The 17,630-nt window shown below is 46.2% G+C and overlaps 1 protein-coding gene across 2 annotated transcripts in view; it reads left to right on the plus strand.

Moving 5' to 3' along the window:
• The window catches only part of LOC140389619 (sodium/hydrogen exchanger 9-like), a 570,848-nt gene that overhangs the window by 294,684 nt on the left and 258,534 nt on the right, over positions 1–17,630 (plus strand). For both annotated transcript variants that reach the window (XM_072473892.1, XM_072473893.1), the window contains exons 11-12: positions 2,426–2,537; positions 11,723–11,876. In XM_072473892.1, coding sequence (XP_072329993.1) covers positions 2,426–2,537; positions 11,723–11,876 — 266 coding nt within the window. The remainder of the gene's footprint in view (positions 1–2,425; positions 2,538–11,722; positions 11,877–17,630) is intronic.

A 17,630-nucleotide genomic window follows, 5' to 3' on the forward strand; every position in this document is an offset into this window, starting at 1 on the left:
CACAGGGAAATTCGGCAGGTAGTAATTCCTGCTTCCCTTGGCCCACAAGCAGTGCCGGAAAAGTTGTTGACAATAGTGTTGCAGGTGACTGTTCTTGGTTCCTTTCAGCAGCCGGGCTCCGTGAGCCGTGGGAAATTTGGGATGTAGGCACTGAATCCCAAACACTGCTGAAATGCGAGCCTCAGTAAAATATTTAAATGACAGCCGCACCACTTGAGAGCAGGTTTGCTGCCCACCCCCAAACCCGGTCCCGTTAAAACCAGGTTGAGATCGAGTTTTCCACTTTGGAACTTTAAACTATCCTGCCCATTTGAGGGTGGTACGTTAAAATTCCCCCCAGTAATTCAATGAACAATGGTCAACTGAGGGAGATAGTGCAAGTAGTTAGGATTGAAATATTAAAACGCATATTAGAAAGTTAGCTTTCAGAACTTAACATTTGGGAATGCGGTATATGAGTAGTTTGACTTGGGGGTAAGTAACATGTTTGGAATCTTTGATCTATGATTCTCTTTGCCATTGGGGTTGTCCTTGTGTCATGCCTACATTTGCCATAAACTAATTAATAGAGATTGATTGCCATGATCAGTCAACAACTCCATTATTTGTTCAATCACGTGACCGAAGATCGTAGAATGCTAACTGAATAGATCCTGGTCTTTTGCATCTAGTAGTTACAATGTCTCTAATTCCAGCACTATAATATGGTTCGTAAGCAAAAGCAGCCTTTGGTAATTTTGAAGATGAATAGCTTGCACCTCGGCTGTGATCAGGGTGAATAAGCTGACGGTCCTTATCAGGGTGAGCCAGTAGTATTATGAGACATAGGCAGCAGTCAAAGTCCTATCATTGGACTGTTAATTTCAGCATCCATCCTTCACTGAATTCAGAATCTATGTTCAGTATGAATTTGCAGCCGGATCATAAATGCGTAACTATAAAAGATCACTTGCACATCTACGTACATAGGTACAAAATGCTGGCAAAAGGGTGACTTCTACTGAATTTCAGATAGAACTTCTGTGTAAGAGTTTAAAAAAAAAAGTTTGGACCATCAAGATAAAACATTTGTCACATTCCGGGTTGAACTGTATTGTTGAAGCAAAGAAATTTGCGTCAGGCTGCTTTAGTTAAGTTGCTGGAGATTTTCAAGGTCTTTTTCCCCAGATATGTGGAACTGATTACTTTCGCACGTTTTCCCATCATTTTTGAAGTAGTGCTTCATTATCGATGAAATGATTCACCAGGCTTAATCCCAACTGGACATGCCATCATTTCAATGCAAAACATTTTTAAACAGATCGTGAAAATCTGTGTTTTGCTCTAAACTGAAGCTGGTAAAATGTGGCAAAAGTCAGAGCTGATGTAAGGTCAAATGGCGGAACGATGCCTCCAAATTGGTCAGTTGACACTTGACAGTCGTGATGAGATGTAGAAGCCGCTCAGGGACATCATCCTGTCTAGTGTTTCCTTAAATGGAGAAGACAGACCGTCATTAGGGTGATTTCGAAAATATTTTTTCTGAAGAAAGCATACAGCAAACCACCTATATCAGATCTAAAGCTGAATACAGTCGCATCTAGTGTTAAGAGAATATTTAAAGCCCTCATTTATTCGGAATGGTACACCAGTGAAATTCATGGCTCAGGATTTTACAATGCTCTTTAATCCTAGCAACGTAGTTAAGAGGGAGATTTGTTTTACCATGATGACCCATTGGGAACTAATTATCCACGTGCATTCCTCCGAACCTAACTGTTGTATGGCCAAGCTTTGTCTGTGGAAAAACTGCCATTGAATCTAAACAAAATGTTGTGCTTATTTCAAGCTCTGATTTGCATGCTGGTTGGAGAAATCTCAGGTTAAATGCACTTTATAGTCACAGCTCCAGTTTCCAAGGCTACAGCTGTTAGTACTCTAACTGTGCCTGACAGCCAACTAGAATGCCCGTCAGCTTTGAATATTAATGGGTCAACGAGGTGTGCAAACAAAACTGGCAGCTGTGACCTCATTTAGGCAGGATGGTCAATTTAGTTGAACATGGGGTTCTGATTAAACAGCTTCCATTACGCTGCGTATGAATCAAACCTGTTCTTGCTGCTTCCTGTTATTAATCTTCATAATTCCTCAAATTTGAAGATTCCCAAAACTTCCATCCCTTACACTTTCCTCTAAAAATTGTCACTTTTAAAAATTGATGTTAAAAATGTTCTTGAGGGTGCACTTGCAGTTCACCCTTCTCGTCTCAAAAAGCACGAACTTCCATTTATCTGACATCTGTAATGTGATACGGTCTAAAATGTCTCTTAGTGCTGGAATCTGTAATGGTGATCAACAGCACATAGGGCAGGCTAACAGGGCACACTGGGAGGGCAATAAGCATCAACTAATATGTTTGATATTTTCCTTAAGGGTACACCAACAGGTTGCCATCTTTGTGGCGCGAGCTTGCAATATATACCCTTTATCTTTCCTACTTAATCTGCGGCGTAAAAGAAAAATCCCATGGAACTTCCAGCACATGATGATGTTTGCAGGTGAGCCATTTCTACCTAGTTGATGATGCCTTCTTTAAAATATTACAGCCTATATCTTGTCTGGTAATGCCTCTGTTGGGATTTAAAGTTGCTATATGAATGTAGCATATAAGTGGTGGTCATGAAGAAACAAAGGTCAAATTCTGATTGTTAAAACTGCATTCAGCCTTGGGTGCATGTTTTTGTTTTGTTTTACTACTTTTTTTCTGTGCTCATCCTTACTTCTTATCTTGCCAGTTTCACTTAATACCGTCGATGTGGTCCACATTTAGCTGCCAAGAGGATGCAGCTGAACAGGATGTTAATTGTCTCTAGCCTTTCCACACACCCTGTTTTCTAACCTGAGTTTTATTTGCCATACATGCCAAACTAGTTTCTTGCAGCCTCTAAACATATCACAAACCCTTCCAATCTCTTCCCAAAAGAGCTGCAGCTGTGGTTTGGGACTGTGCTTTCCAAAGAGGTGAATGATTCTTGTGAGTTTGGGATATTACCTTCTGGACGCGATTATTTGTGCAGGGATGCCCGGATCGCATCCCCCAATGGGACGGAGAATGGGGCGTGGGGCAAAATCCGTATCGTTGCCGGTCGCCGACCCGAACGCGATGCTCCGACCCCCGGAATCGAGGTCCATGACCGCACGCCAGCGGGAGCAAGTAAATGAATGCAAATGAGTCTTAATAACGCATTTGCATCCATTTAGCGGACCTGGCACCAATTCTCCGGCCTTCTCTGTTTCTCCGTTCCCCACGGCCGGGACTCATATGGGCGCAAATCACTTGTGGTATCTACCAGCCTGGCCTGGCATGGTGGACCTCACAGTGGGCCAAGGGGATAGCCCCCCCCCCCAAAGAGTTAGCCCCTTGGCCCACCGTGGGGGGAGGTGGGCCCATGCCGCCCCAGCTGCCGATCCCTGTGTGAACCCAGCGCATGCGCAGTGGCCTTCTTCCCCGCGCCGGTCCCGACGCCAAATGGTGCATGGCTCCAGGAGCCGGCGTGGAGGAAATGAGGCCCCCCGTCGGAGAGGCTGGCCCACCGATCGGTGGGCCCTGATCGCAGGCCAGGCCACTAATGAGGCCCCCCCTGGGGTCGGACCCCCCATCCCCCCACAGGCCACCCCCGGACCCTTCAAGGCCAAGGTCCCGCCGGCTCAGAGGATGTTAGAACAGCGCCGGCGGGACTCGGCTTTATGATGATGGCCGCTCGGCCCATCCAGGCTGGAGAATCGGCTTCCCGGTGTTTTGCGGAGAATTGCGTCCCGGCATCGGGGCGGTGTGGCGCGATTCGCGTGGCCCGCCGGCGATTCTCCGACCCGTCGGGGGGTCGGAGAATTCCGCCCATTCTTTCTGTTTCCCACACTAGTTACCCTCTGGCTTCTGACTAAGATGATCAATTGTTAATGTTGCAGTTAGGGACAGGTTTATATTGTAGACCGAGGCCCACGAGGAACTGGATCCAGATCACTAAACCTAATTTCACACATACTGCATCTAACGATTGGGAACCTCACTGAAATTATTCAAATTACTGACTATGTTCAAACACAAGCGACTTTTGTTTTGTTTTAATATGAAGACGTAGAAGGCATAACTAGTGAGGGTGTGATGAACGCGTTGCTTGGAGGTTGTTAGAAATAATTTGAGTCTTTTTCAGAGTAGCAGGCAGTGACTAATGGGGTCCCGCAGGGTCGGTGTTTGGGCACCAGGCTGTTCACAACTTACATCAATGATTTGGATGAGGGAACCAAAAGTAATGGTTCCAAGTTTACTGACAACATAAAACCTGGTGGGAATGTGAGTGGTGAGGAGGCTGTTAAGAGACTTCAAGGTGATTTAGTCAAGTTGAGTGAGCGGGCAAATACATGGCAGATGCAATATAACATGTTTAAGTCTGAAGTTTTCGGTTTTGGAAAGAGAAACCAAATTCCAGAGTATAATTAAAAAGTGATCGTTGGGAAATGTTGAAGTACAAAGGGACCTGGGTATCCTAGTACACAGGTCACTGAAAGTAAGCATGCAGGTACAGCAAGTAGCTAGGAAGGCAAATAGTTGAATTCATTGCAAGAGGACTTAAGTACAGGAACAGCTGTCTTATTGCAGCTGTGCAGCTTGTTTTGCTACCAGTTACAAAGATGAAAAAACACAACAGTTACAGTAATCTACATACATAACTCTTAGTGAATCCCCCTTAGAAACTGTTCCAATTCAATACAAAATCCAATAAACCAAAACCCCTTTCAAGGGCGTGGCCCAGCACACTGTAATCTCACTTGAATGGAACTGGTCCTTTCCCTGAGATTCTGGTCCAGTTTCCAACCAGCAGATTCAAAACTCCTTCAGAAAGCAACTCTAGCTTTAAGGTTACCAAGGCAGCTTGCCTCGCCCAATGTACTGTCAGTTCACTGGGACAGCTTTAAAATAAAATAGGGAAAACTTCTGCAGCTTAACACAGTGCTTTCCAACACTGCTTCTTCTACAGTCCAAATGAAGAAAACCGAAAATGAAACCAAAAAACAAAGCCCCACTCACCTGACAGCCACAGCCCAGCTCCACCCACAGATGATGTCACTGAAGCCGTGCTACAAGCCATGTGGTAAAACAAAATCTTTTTTGAAGGGACGCTCACATGACAAAACAACCAGATTGTCTTAAAAACCCACCTGGTTCACTAAGGTTTAGCACAGTGGGCTAAACTGCTGGCTTGTAATGCAGAACAAGACTAGCAGCACGGGTTCAATTCCCGTACCAGCCTCCCTGAACAGGCGCTGGAATGTAGCGACTAGGGGCTTTTCACAGTAACTTCATTGAAGCCTGCTTGTGACAGTAAGCGATTATTATTATATTATTAATGTTCTTCAGGCGAGGAAATCTGCTGTTCTCATGTTAGGGATAGATCAATAGAGGTTCAGTGGCATTTAAAGGGATATTTCAGAATACACAGAATAGACACATTCTAATGAGCAAAAGAAAATTCCAAGTGGAGTGTCATGTGAGGGTCCCTTTAAGAAAAGTGTGTTTTATCAAATGGCTGCAGTGATGTCACTGTGTGGGTGGAGCTGGGCTGTGAATTAGACTTTTACTTTAGTTTTGAGCTGGAAGCTGCTTTGTGGCTCCGTGTTTTTTGGTTTCGATTTCAGTTGGGAGCTGCATTCAAACAAAGAAGATGGGCGTGATTCTCCCCTAACCGGCGAGGCGGGTCATACCGGCGCCGAGGTGTGGCGTGAACCACTCCGGCGTCGGGCTGCCCGGAAGGTGCGTGAACCACTCCGGCGTCGGCAGGGTTGGCGCTGTGCCAACCAGCGCTGAAGGGCTTGTCACCATGCTGGTGTCATCCCAGCGCATGCGCAGGGGGGATCTTCTCCGCGCCGGCCATGGTGGAGGTTGACAGCAGCCGGTGTGGAGGGAAAGAGTGACCCCACGGCAGAGGCCCGCCCACGGATCGGTGGGCCCCAATCGCGGGCCAGGCCACCGTGGGGGCACCTCCCGGGGCCAGATCCCCCCAAGACCCCCCAAGGATTCCGCAGGTCGCCCTCAGAGCCAGGCCCCGCCGGTAAGGACCTGGTTTGATATACGCCGGCGGGACCTGCCGAAAACAGGTGACCGCTCGGCTCATCGCAGGGCGGAGAATCGGCAGGGAGGCTGCTGCCAAAGTCCTCCCGACCGGCACAACGGTTCCCGCCCCCGCCGAAAAACCGGCGCCGGAGAAGTGAGCAGCCGGCGGGATTCACTCCGCCGCCCCCCACCGGCGATTCTACGGCCCGGCGGGGGGTTGGAGAATCCTGCCCGATGTATTTTTGGTCTCTCTTTCTGCATGCTAAAGAATCTCTCCAGACCACTTGATAACTTCAAAGTAATACCTGTTTTCTGTAAGGAATTCAAACTTACTGTTTTTGTAGAAAAGGGGGGCTGGATTCTCTCATCCCGCGGCAGTGTCCATGCCGTCGTAAACACCGTCGTGTTTTACACTGGCGTGAACGGGCCGACCCCACGACTAATTCTGGCCCCAACAGGGGGCCAGCACGGCACTGGAGCAGTTCACGCCGCTCCAGCTGCAGATCGCAGCGCGAACTGGGCACCGCGCAATCCGCGCATGCACAGTGGTGCCGGCGCCAAAGCGCGCATGCGCAGTGGCTTCCTTCAACACGCTGGCCCCGGTGCAACATGACACAGGGCTACAGGGACCAGCGCGTAGGAAAGGAGGTCCCCGGCCAGAGAGGCAGGCCCGCCGGTCGGTGGGCCCCGATCGCGGGCCTGGCCACATCGGAGGCCCCTCCTGGAATCGGACTCTTCCCCCCCCCCCCCCCCCCCGCCCACAGTCGCCCCCCAACCCTTCCACGCTGAGGTCCCGCCGGCTGAGAGCAGGTGTGGATGGCGCCGGCGGGACTCAGCGTTTTCACAACGACTGCTTGGCTGATTCCGGACCGAGAATCGTCCGTCCGGCCGCATAGAGCGGCCTGTGACCGGCGCCGCACCAACCACGCTGGCGACAATGGCAGCGATTCTCCGTTCTGCGGAGAGTCGCGTGCCGGCATCGGGGCGACGAGGCGCCATTCGTGCCAGTCGTGAGGATTCTCCGGCCCGGCCCCGGGCTGAGAGAATCCCGCCCAGGGTGTTTGGCCTTTGGATGTTGTTAGGAAAGTTAGTAAGGGTTATCTATAGAGTACTGTATCTGTGGGGGGTATTTGTGTTGGTAGTTGATAAGATGTTAACTGTATGTTTATAGAATGTTAACTGGATTCATAGAATAAACATTGATTTGTTTAAAAATACTTAAAATCTCTAAATTCTCTCAACCCTGGCCCATAACAGGAGGAACTAACATCAGTGGTTAACTAAAAAAGTCAAGCCAGTATTAAATTTAAAGATAAACCATATATTTGTGCAAAGTTGAAGTCAGAATATTGGAAAGAATATAAAGAACATCAAAGAGTGACAAAAAGATTGATAGTGAAGGACAAACTGGAGTACTAGTAATATAAAGACAGATAATAAGAGTTTCTAGAGATATTTAAACAAGAAGAGTTAACAAAGTGAGGTTTTGGAAATTGAATTAAACATGTATTTTGCTTTTGTCATCATGATAGAGGACGCAAGTAACATCCCAGGAATAGCTGTAAATCAGGAAATGGAATGGAAGGGAGGGAGGAACTCAGAAAAATTACAATCACCAGGGAAGTGGTTTTGAGAAAATTGTTGGGTCTGTGGGCTGACAAACCCCAGGGTCTGGATGGACTTCACCCTAAGGTCTTGAAGGAAGTCACTAATGATATAGTTGATGCATTGGTTTTCATTTTCCAAACTCTCTAGATTCTGGATAGTTCCATTGGGAGATGACAAATGTAAGTCCTTTATTCAAAGAGGGAGGGAGATAGAAAGCAAGAAACTACAAGCTAGTTAGCCTACCATCTGTCATAGGGAAAATGTTAGAAGCCATTATCAAAGATGTTCTAGGAGGGTACTTGGAAAAAAATCCCAATCAACATGGTTTTGTGAAAAGGAAATCATGTTTAACCAGTCTGTTGGAGTTCTTCGAGTCGCATGTGATGTGGATAAAGGTGAACTGGTGGTTGCACTGTACCTAGATTTCCAGAAGGCATTTGATAAGATGGCACATCAAAGGTTATTGTGTCAAATAAAAGCTCATGGTGTAGGGGGTTACATATTCGCATGGATTGATGATTGGCTAGCTATCATTGGAATAAATGGGTCTTTTACAGTTGGCAGGTCGTGACAAGTGCTGTGCCACAGCGATCAGTGTTGGGGCCTCAATTCTTTGCAACTTATATAAATGTCTCGGATGAAGGAACTGAAGGTATGGTTGCTAAATTTGCGAACAGAACAAAGATGGGTAGGAAAGTAAATTGTGAAAACGATGTAAGGAGGCTACAAAGGTTAAATGAGTGGGAAAAAGTCTGGCAAATGGAACATAATGTGGGCAAATGTGAAATTGTCCATTTTGGTAAGAAGAATAAAAAAGCTTATTATTTAAATGGTGCGAGATTGCAGAGCTCTGAAGTGCAGAGGGATCTGGGTATCCTCGTGCATGAATCACAAAAGGCAAGTATACAGCAATAATTAGGAAAGCTAATAGAATGTTATTGATTATTGTGAGGGAAATTGATTAGAAAAGTAGGGATGTTATGCTTCAATTGTGCATGGCATTTGTGGTTCCACAGCTGGTGTATGGTGTACAGTATTGGTCTCCTAATTTAAGAATAGATACAAATGCATTGGAAGCCATTCAGAGAAGATTTACTAAACCAATGCCAGGAATTGAGTTGCCTTATAAGGAAAGGCTGGAGATGCTAGGTTTGTATCCACTGGAGTTTAGAAGAGTAAGAGGCGACTTGAGCAAAACCTTTAGGTCCTGAGGGTCTTGACAAGGTGGATGTGGAAAAGATGTTTCCTCTTGTCGGAGAATCAAGAACTAGGGGTCACTGTTTAAAAATAAGGGCCACTCATATAAGACAGAGATGAGAAGAAATGTCTTCTCTCAGGGAGCCATGAGTCTCAGGAACTCTCTCCCTCAAAAGGTAGTGGAAGCAGAATCTTTGAATATTTTTAAGCCAGAGGCTAGATACATTCTTGATTCACAAATGGGTGAAAGGTGCGGGGGGGGGGGCGTTGGCATGAATGTGAGGTTGAGGTTACAATCAGATCAGTCATGACCTTATTGAAAGGGGGAGCAGGCTCGAGGGGCTGAGTGGCCTACTCCTGCTCCTAACTGGTATGTTTATATCCAATCTGGCTTAAAGATGGCTCTATCCAAACACAAATCTGGTGTTCTTGATTAATAAGGGGATTTCTGGATTAATAAGGGGATCAGGGGTTATGGGGAGAAGGCAGGAGAATGGGGATGAGGAACATATCAGCCATGATTGAATGACGGAACAGACACAATGGGCCAAATGGCCTGATTCTGCTCCTATATCTTATGGTCTATGTATGTCCCCAACAGGTGCACGCCCCTGTTCATGCACAGTTCAATGTTCATTGAACTTGTATAAATAAAACAGACCCAAAACACTGAATAAGAAAAGATAACATTTACTTTTGATTCGCCACATTTCAATATTACCCTTTTTGTTCCTCATTTCCCAGTTGAGAGTATATAGCCTGATGATTCCCTCCTGAGTGTACTGTGTTGCTGGTGTGGAGCTGATACTCTAGTGGCTTGCCCACACGATTCCCCCTGTTTCCCACTGAGGAAGTGTCTAACTTTCCCTTGCAATGCATGTCCTGAAGCTGAATAATTAGTGACCTTGCAGCCAATCATGCCATATCACGTGCTAAATGGGAATTTTCTGCTTTGTGAAATTAAAAGCAGAAAACTGTAGAAGCTACAGTTCTGAAACAGGAAGAGAAAAGGCTGGAGGTGCATGAAAAGGGAGTCAGCATCAGTAAAGAGGCGGACGCGTTATTGGTTCTGTTGTAATCTTTCCATTATGCCAAAATGTGTGCAAAAGTGAGGAAGTGATTCTATATTCCTTCTGCTGCCAAAAAGTAAATGGATGTCCTTTGTGCTTTTAAAAAATAAACTGTAGATACTTATTCCATTTCTCTTGGTATATTTTTATTCTGCTTCCCCTTTGGATTCTCCATTCCCCAGAGGAGAGTATAGTCTGGTCAAGTGTGATTGCATTTTAAACTTGCAGCAAAAGTATGAAGGGCTGCATTCATTTGCTTAGTGACCTCCTTCTGTGCAGCGTGGAATCTGTGCTCTCACTGAGGGCTGGTCTTCAACCCGTTCCCTCAATCGTAAAATAGAATAACTACAGTACAGAAGGCGGCCACTCAGCCCATCAAGGCTTCACCAACCCTCCGAAGGAGCACCCTGCCTAGGCCCATGCCTCCACGCTATTCCAGTAACCCCACCTAACCTTTTGTACACTAAGGGGTAATTTATCATGGCCAGTCCACGGAACCTGCACATCTTTGGACTGTGGGAGGAAACCGGAGCACCCGGAAGAAACCCACGAGGACAAGGGGAGAACGTGCAAACTCCACACAGTCACCTAAGGCTGGAATAAAATCCGGTTCCCTGGCACTGAGAGGCAGTAGTGCTGACCACTGTGGACTGCTCTGTGTCAGGTCTACCAACTCTTCAGAATCAAGTGCTGGTGTTCACGTATTGCACCGATTGTGCCATTGTGAGTAATATGTCCCTTCTTTCCACCACTGCACCTTACCCTTGATGGTGATCATCAGCCCTTTTAAGAGCTGCTGATTCATCAGAACAGCAGCCACATGTGCTGTAATCAAAATTTTATTTTGTCAGTGACCTGCTTGGACTAACGGAAGGTGGGAGAATTTTGGCTCCTTTGGCATTCATCTTTTATTTTAAAAACTACTCAAATTTCAGCTTTTTGAAAAATCAGCAGTCGCAGTTATGTACTGACCACTGTGAATAAACCCTGGCCACCATTGGCTAACCAAAAGTATGAGATATTTTCATTATGCGCAGCGGCATGGACCCCTTCGAATGGATCAATAGCTGAGTAAAGACCCCACCAGCAAACCAGCCCCCAGGAAGACTATCCAGTTGTTCACCCACCAGTGGATTTAATAGAGTTCAAGTGCATATTGATCATTTTCTTTCTTTCTTCTACCTTCCCTCTTCCGTAACAGATCAGACAGCCGAGGAGGTGGTCAAGTTATGTCTGCTCTCCACTGGATGGTGAATCTCCATTTATAATCCCCTTCCCTGTTGCAACACGCACACGAGTACAAATTATTGACGACCTTTGTTTCTGAGACGTTAGACACAGATGTCCGCTTTCCAGCTTCACTTGTTGGAACACTAAAATGCACACGGACGCTATTTTATTTTGCCACATGTGTGATTAATTTGAAGGGAAATTGTGGGTATTCATTTCAAAATGTTCTGAATTCATGCCAAATTGAGAGCACTTTTGGTTCTCATCACAACTCATCCCCTACCTTTATGGCTGAGCTGGCTTGAGTTTTTGATTGCTGGAAATCACACGTCAGCTTTGCTTGCTTGTCAACAGATAAAACAATATTAAAATATAAACCAGTTAGGGATGTGTTGGCTGTGAGCATCTGTAACTAAAAATGATGCTTCACTTATTTCTAGCCATTTTCAAATCGAATCGCTTACTGCTGCCCCTGCATGGATCTGTTTCTTGTGTATTAATGTAATAATTGGACCATTTGTTTCCCAAGGCCTGCGAGGTGCCATTGCGTTTGCCCTGGCAATTCGGGACACCGACTCAAAACCCAAACAGATGATGTTCACCACAACCCTGTTGATTGTGTTCTTCACGGTCTGGGTGTTTGGAGGGGGCACCACACAGATGCTTGCCTGGCTTCGTATCAGGTTAGTGATCACTGGGTCTTGACAGCAAAGTTTTGCCAGGGTTTGGAAACAATGAAGCCCTAAATGAATCAATGCATTGTTTCTGAAAACCTCCAAGGACTAATTATTAATTGTCTGTAATTTTAGGAAGCAGGGTTCCTTAAATACATATTTCCATTGGCAGAATTAAAACAGCTAATATTCCTGCTGCCCTGCAGACATGTCATTTTTAACCATGCAGTGTAACAGCAATAATTTTAAACAATTTCTAGATACGATGGAGCAATAGCCTCCTTTCCTGCTGTAAATTTCAATGGTTCCATGATTGAGACCAGACCTCTTCTAGTCATCGACAAGTTCTCTACTGGACCAATCGGAAATAAACTACAATCACATTTTTGTGAGGGCCACGAAGAATCCAGCACGAGTTTTAAGGATACAAAGAAATAGCATTTATTTACAATAACATATATATACAACAGCAACTTTGCTTGCTGCTCACTCCTTCCTGCTGGTTTCAAACTGGCCAGCTTTATTTATGCAGGGAGTCTGCTAATGATTTCTCCGCCCCCCCCTCATTGGGGAAGCTCATACTCCCACAGGATTGTGGGATTGTCATTAGTCCCCAGCCAATGGTAAGCAGGCAGGTTATAACACACATGATGAATTCACTAGCACATCCAAGTTGTTTCAGGTGATCCACAAGATGGAGTCTTATCGAAAGTAGGCAAGGGAAACTAAGAAAAACAAAGAATAAATGTTTTTCTAATGTACCGAGCAGACCATTGTAGATTCCCAGCAGGGAAATCAAGCTTTAAGTTACCATAATGGATGAGACAATGGGCAGGATTTACCGTGCAACCTGACGTGTGTTTCGTGGTAGCGAGAGGCAGGCCGCCATTGGCCGGCAGCGGGATCTATCCCACTGTTGTCAACGGGGTTTTCCGTTAAATGCACCCCTCGCCACAGGGAAACCGCCGATGGGGGTACCATTGGCGGGAAGATCCTGCCGGTGTGAACAGCCGGAAAGTTCCGGCCAATGTTTTAGAGAACAAAAAACAAAGTTCAAATACAGCCTTGAACTTACACTCTTACATTTATTTTAATACACAGATATAAAATGCATCATATAAAAACAATGATTATAACAATTAAAAGTAGGTTGATATCATGACTGCAGAATAATCTGGCCATGTGATTCACGGAAGGGTGTAAACAAGGAACTTTTTAAATTCTAACACAACTGAGGAGAAGCTAATAAGTGGGTCAAGGAAATAATCTTGTTACGTTTTATTTTTAGTCCTTGCTTATTTTTTAAATAAGGGCCGATCGATTTATATTGCACTAACTGGTGTTGTATTGTTTGTATACTTATTAAAATCTATCCATTGTATTGCAAAGAGCATGGGGAAATGTCAAATGAAAAGCTTTTACATATTAATAGAATTGTAGAATGTACAGAAACAGGTCATTCAGGCTGTTAAATTTGCATTGGTGTTTATCTCCACAGAAGCTCCCAACTCCAATTCGACTCACCTATCTGTTTTCTTTGAATATTTTTATTTTTTGCAAGAAACTATAAAATTCATTTTAAAAAGAATTTATGGGCTTTGCTCCAGCAATAGTTTGGACAGCAACTTCCATGTTCTAATTATTTTCTGTGTAAAAACCTTTCTAACCTCTTTCAGTTCTCTTTGAAATTGTGGTTACAAGCTGCTTTGTCACTGTTTTGTTCAATACTAGGTTATGTAGAAATTGCAACATGGAAAGAAGTCATTTAACCCAGCAAGACCGCGTTGGTATTTACATTCCACATGAACAGGAGTCCTTTATTACCCTTTCCTTCAACTAGATATCTAACCCATTCTTAAATGTTGACACGGTGCAGTAGTACATTCACAGAAAACAAGAAGCAGGAAATTGAGTATGTCACTTGGCCCTTCGAGCATGCTTGGCCATTCAGCAAGATCAGATTGTGTTCTGACTGCCATGTTGTTGCTCCCTCACTTAACCTGTCTATGGGCACGATCTACCGGCTGCGTTGTAGATCGAGTGAGAGTGCAACGCAGCCGGTAGATCCCGTCAGAGGCCTCCCGTGGGTTTCCCAGCAGCATTTACGCCTCGGGTGACGTATCCAAGACCCGCGAGGTGTCGGAATCAGAATGCTGCCCAAAAGGGGCGTGACCAAATGGTGCACGCCTCATTCTTGTCAGTCCCTCGATTACCCACTATTTCCAGAATGTTTTTTCTGCCTCCTGCTGCGAAGGCAGCTGCAAAGTACATGTCTAATGGCTCTGCTATTTCTTTACCCTGCATTATAATTTTACCAGTCTCTGTCTTTAATGAGTTGACGTCTGCTTTCACTCTTCCCCTTCTATTTACATACTTATGGAAAGCTTTGCAAACTGTTTTTATGTCTCTTGCTAACATACTCTCATTTTCTCTTTTCTTTTTTTTTTAAGAATATTTTATTGAAAATTTTTGGTCAACCATCACAGTACATTATGTATCCTTTACACAATAATATAACAGCATAAATAACAATGACCTGTTTTATAAACAAAGAATATATAATATATAACAAAAACGAAAACGAAAACTAAATGGCAACTGCCTTGTCTCAGATAAACACTCTCCAAATATATGGTTTAACAATCCAATATACAATTATTTATAGCAACGACCTATACATATTATACATATATATTAATAACCCTGAGACTCCTTCTGATTCCTCCCCCCCCCCCCCCCCCCCCCCCCCGGGCTGCTGCTGCTCCTTCTTCTTTTCCATTCCCTCTATCTTTCTGTGAGGTATTCGACGAACGGTTGCCACCGCCTGGTGAACCCTTGAGCCGATCCCCTTAGGACGAACTTAATCCGTTCCAGCTTTATAAACCCTGCCATGTCATTTATCCAGGTCTCCACCTCCTTGGCTTCCTTCCACATCAACAGTATCCTGCGCCGGGCTACTAGGGACGCAAAGGCCAAAACATCGGCCTCTCTCGCCTCCTGCACTCCCGGCTCTTGTGCAACCCCAAATATAGCCAACCCCCAGCTTGGTTCGACCTGGACCCCCACTACTTTCGAAAGCACCTTTGTCACCCCCACCCAGAACCCCTGTAGTGCCGGACATGACCAGAACATGTGGGTGTGATTCGCTGGGCTTCTCGAGCATCTCGCACACCTATCCTCTATCCCAAAAAATTTACTGAGCCGTGCTCCAGTCATATGCGCCCTGTGTAACACCTTAAATTGAATCAGGCTTAGCCTAGCACACGAGGACGATGAGTTCACCCTACTTAGGGCATCCGCCCACAGCCCCTCCTCAATCTCCTCCCCCAGCTCTTCTTCCCATTTCCCTTTCAGCTCATCTACCATAATCTCCCCCTCGTCCCTCATTTCCCTATATATATCTGACACCTTACCGTCCCCCACCCATGTCTTTGAGATCACTCTGTCCTGCACCTCATGCGACGGGAGCTGCGGGAATTCCCTCACCTGCTGCCTCGCAAAAGCCCTCAGTTGCATATACCGGAATGCATTCCCTTGGGGCAACCCATATTTCTCGGTCAGCGCTCCCAGACTTGCGAACTTCCCATCCACAAACAGATCTTTCAGTTGCGTTACTCCTGCTCTTTGCCATATTCCAAATCCCCCATCCATTCTCCCCGGGGCAAACCTATGGTTGTTTCTTATCGGGGACCCCACCAAGGCTCCCGTCTTTCCCCTATGCCATCTCCACTGTCCCCAAATTTTCAAAGTCGCCACCACCACCGGGCTGGTGGTGTATTTCTTCGGTGAGAACGGCAATGGGGCCGTCACCATAGCTTGTAGGCTAGTCCCCCTACAGGACGCCCTCTCCAATCTCTTCCACGCCGCTCCCTCCTCTTCCCCCATCCACTTACTCACCATTGAGATATTGACGGTCCAGTAGTACTCACTTAGGCTCGGTAGTGCCAGCCCCCCCCTATCCCTACTACGCTGTAAGAATCCCTTCCTCACTCTCGGGGTCTTCCCGGCCCACACAAAACTCATGATACTCTTTTCGATCCTTTTGAAATAAGCCTTCGTGATCACCACCGGGAGGCACTGAAACACAAAGAGGAATCTCGGGAGGACTACCATTTTAACTGCCTGCACCCTCCCTGCCAGTGACAGGGATACCATGTCCCATCTCTTGAAGTCCTCCTCCATTTGTTCCACCAATCGCGTTAAATTTAACCTATGCAATGTACCCCAATTCTTGGCTATCTGGATCCCCAAGTAACAAAAGTCCCTTGTTACCTTCCTCAGCGGAAAGTCCTCTATTTCTCTGCTCTGCTCCCCTGGATGCACCACAAACAACTCACTTTTCCCCATGTTCAGCTTATATCCTGAGAATTCTCCAAACTCCCGAAGTGTCCGCATTATCTCTGGCATCCCCTCCGCCGGGTCTGCTACATATAACAACAAATCATCCGCATACAGAGATACCCGGTGTTCTTCTCCTCCTCTAAGTACTCCCCTCCACTTCTTGGAACCCCTCAATGCTATTGCCAGGGGCTCAATCGCCAGTGCAAACAGTAATGGGGACAGAGGACATCCCTGCCTTGTCCCTCTATGGAGCCGAAAGTATGCAGATCCCCGTCCATTCGTGACCACACTCGTCACTGGGGCCCTAAACAACAGCTGCACCCATCCAACATACTCATCTCCAAAACCAAATCTCCTCAGCACCTCCCACAAATAATCCCACTCCACTCTATCAAATGCTTTCTCGGCATCCATCGCCACCACTATCTCCGCTTCCCCCTCTGGTGGGGGCATCATCATTACCCCTAGCAGCCTCCGTATATTCGTATTCAGCTGTCTCCCCTTCACAAACCCAGTTTGGTCCTCATGGACCACCTTCGGGACACAATCCTCTATCCTCATTGCCATTACCTTGGCCAGAATCTTAGCGTCTACATTTAGGAGGGAAATAGGTCTATAGGACCCGCATTGCAGCGGGTCCTTTTCCTTCTTTAGGAGAAGCGATATCGTTGCCTCAGACATAGTCGGGGGCAGCTGTCCCCTTTCCTTTGCCTCATTAAAGGTCCTCATCAGTAGCGGGGCGAGCAAGTCCACATATATCCTGTAAAATACAACTGGGAATCCATCCGGTCCCGGAGCCTTCCCCGCCTGCATGCTCCTAATTCCTTTCATTACTTCCTCTATTTCAATCTGTGCTCCCAGTCCCACCCTTTCCTGCTCCTCCACCTTGGGAAATTCCAGCCGGTCCAGAAAGCCCATCATTCTCTCCCTCCCATCCGGGGGTTGAGCTTCGTATAATTTTTTATAAAATGCCTTGAAAACTCCATTCACTCTCTCCGCTCCCCGCGCCATCTCTCCATCTCTCCTTCCTCATCCCTCACTCCCCCTGTTTCCCTCGCTGCTCCCCTTTTCCTCAATTGGTGGGCCAGCAACCTTCTCCCCATATTCGTACTGTACACCCTGTGCCTTCCTCCACTGTGCCTCTGCAGTACCCGTTGTCAGCAGGTCATTGAGTTCCAAGTACTTTTCAATGCACCCCCTCACCCTTAGACACACCCCCTCATCTGCCATTAGTCCCATGTCCATTCTCCAGGGTGCGCGCCCTTCTGTTTCCTCCCCTATCTCTAAGTCCACCCAATGTGGAGCGTGATCCGAAATGGCTATAGCCGTATACTCCGTTCCCCTCACCTTCGGGATCAACGCCCTTCCCAAAACAAAAAAGTCTATTCGCGAATAGACTTTGTGGACATAGGAGAAGAACAA

Source organism: Scyliorhinus torazame, chromosome 14 (genome assembly GCF_047496885.1).
Source record: "Scyliorhinus torazame isolate Kashiwa2021f chromosome 14, sScyTor2.1, whole genome shotgun sequence".
Taxonomy (NCBI): Eukaryota; Metazoa; Chordata; class Chondrichthyes; order Carcharhiniformes; family Scyliorhinidae; genus Scyliorhinus; species Scyliorhinus torazame.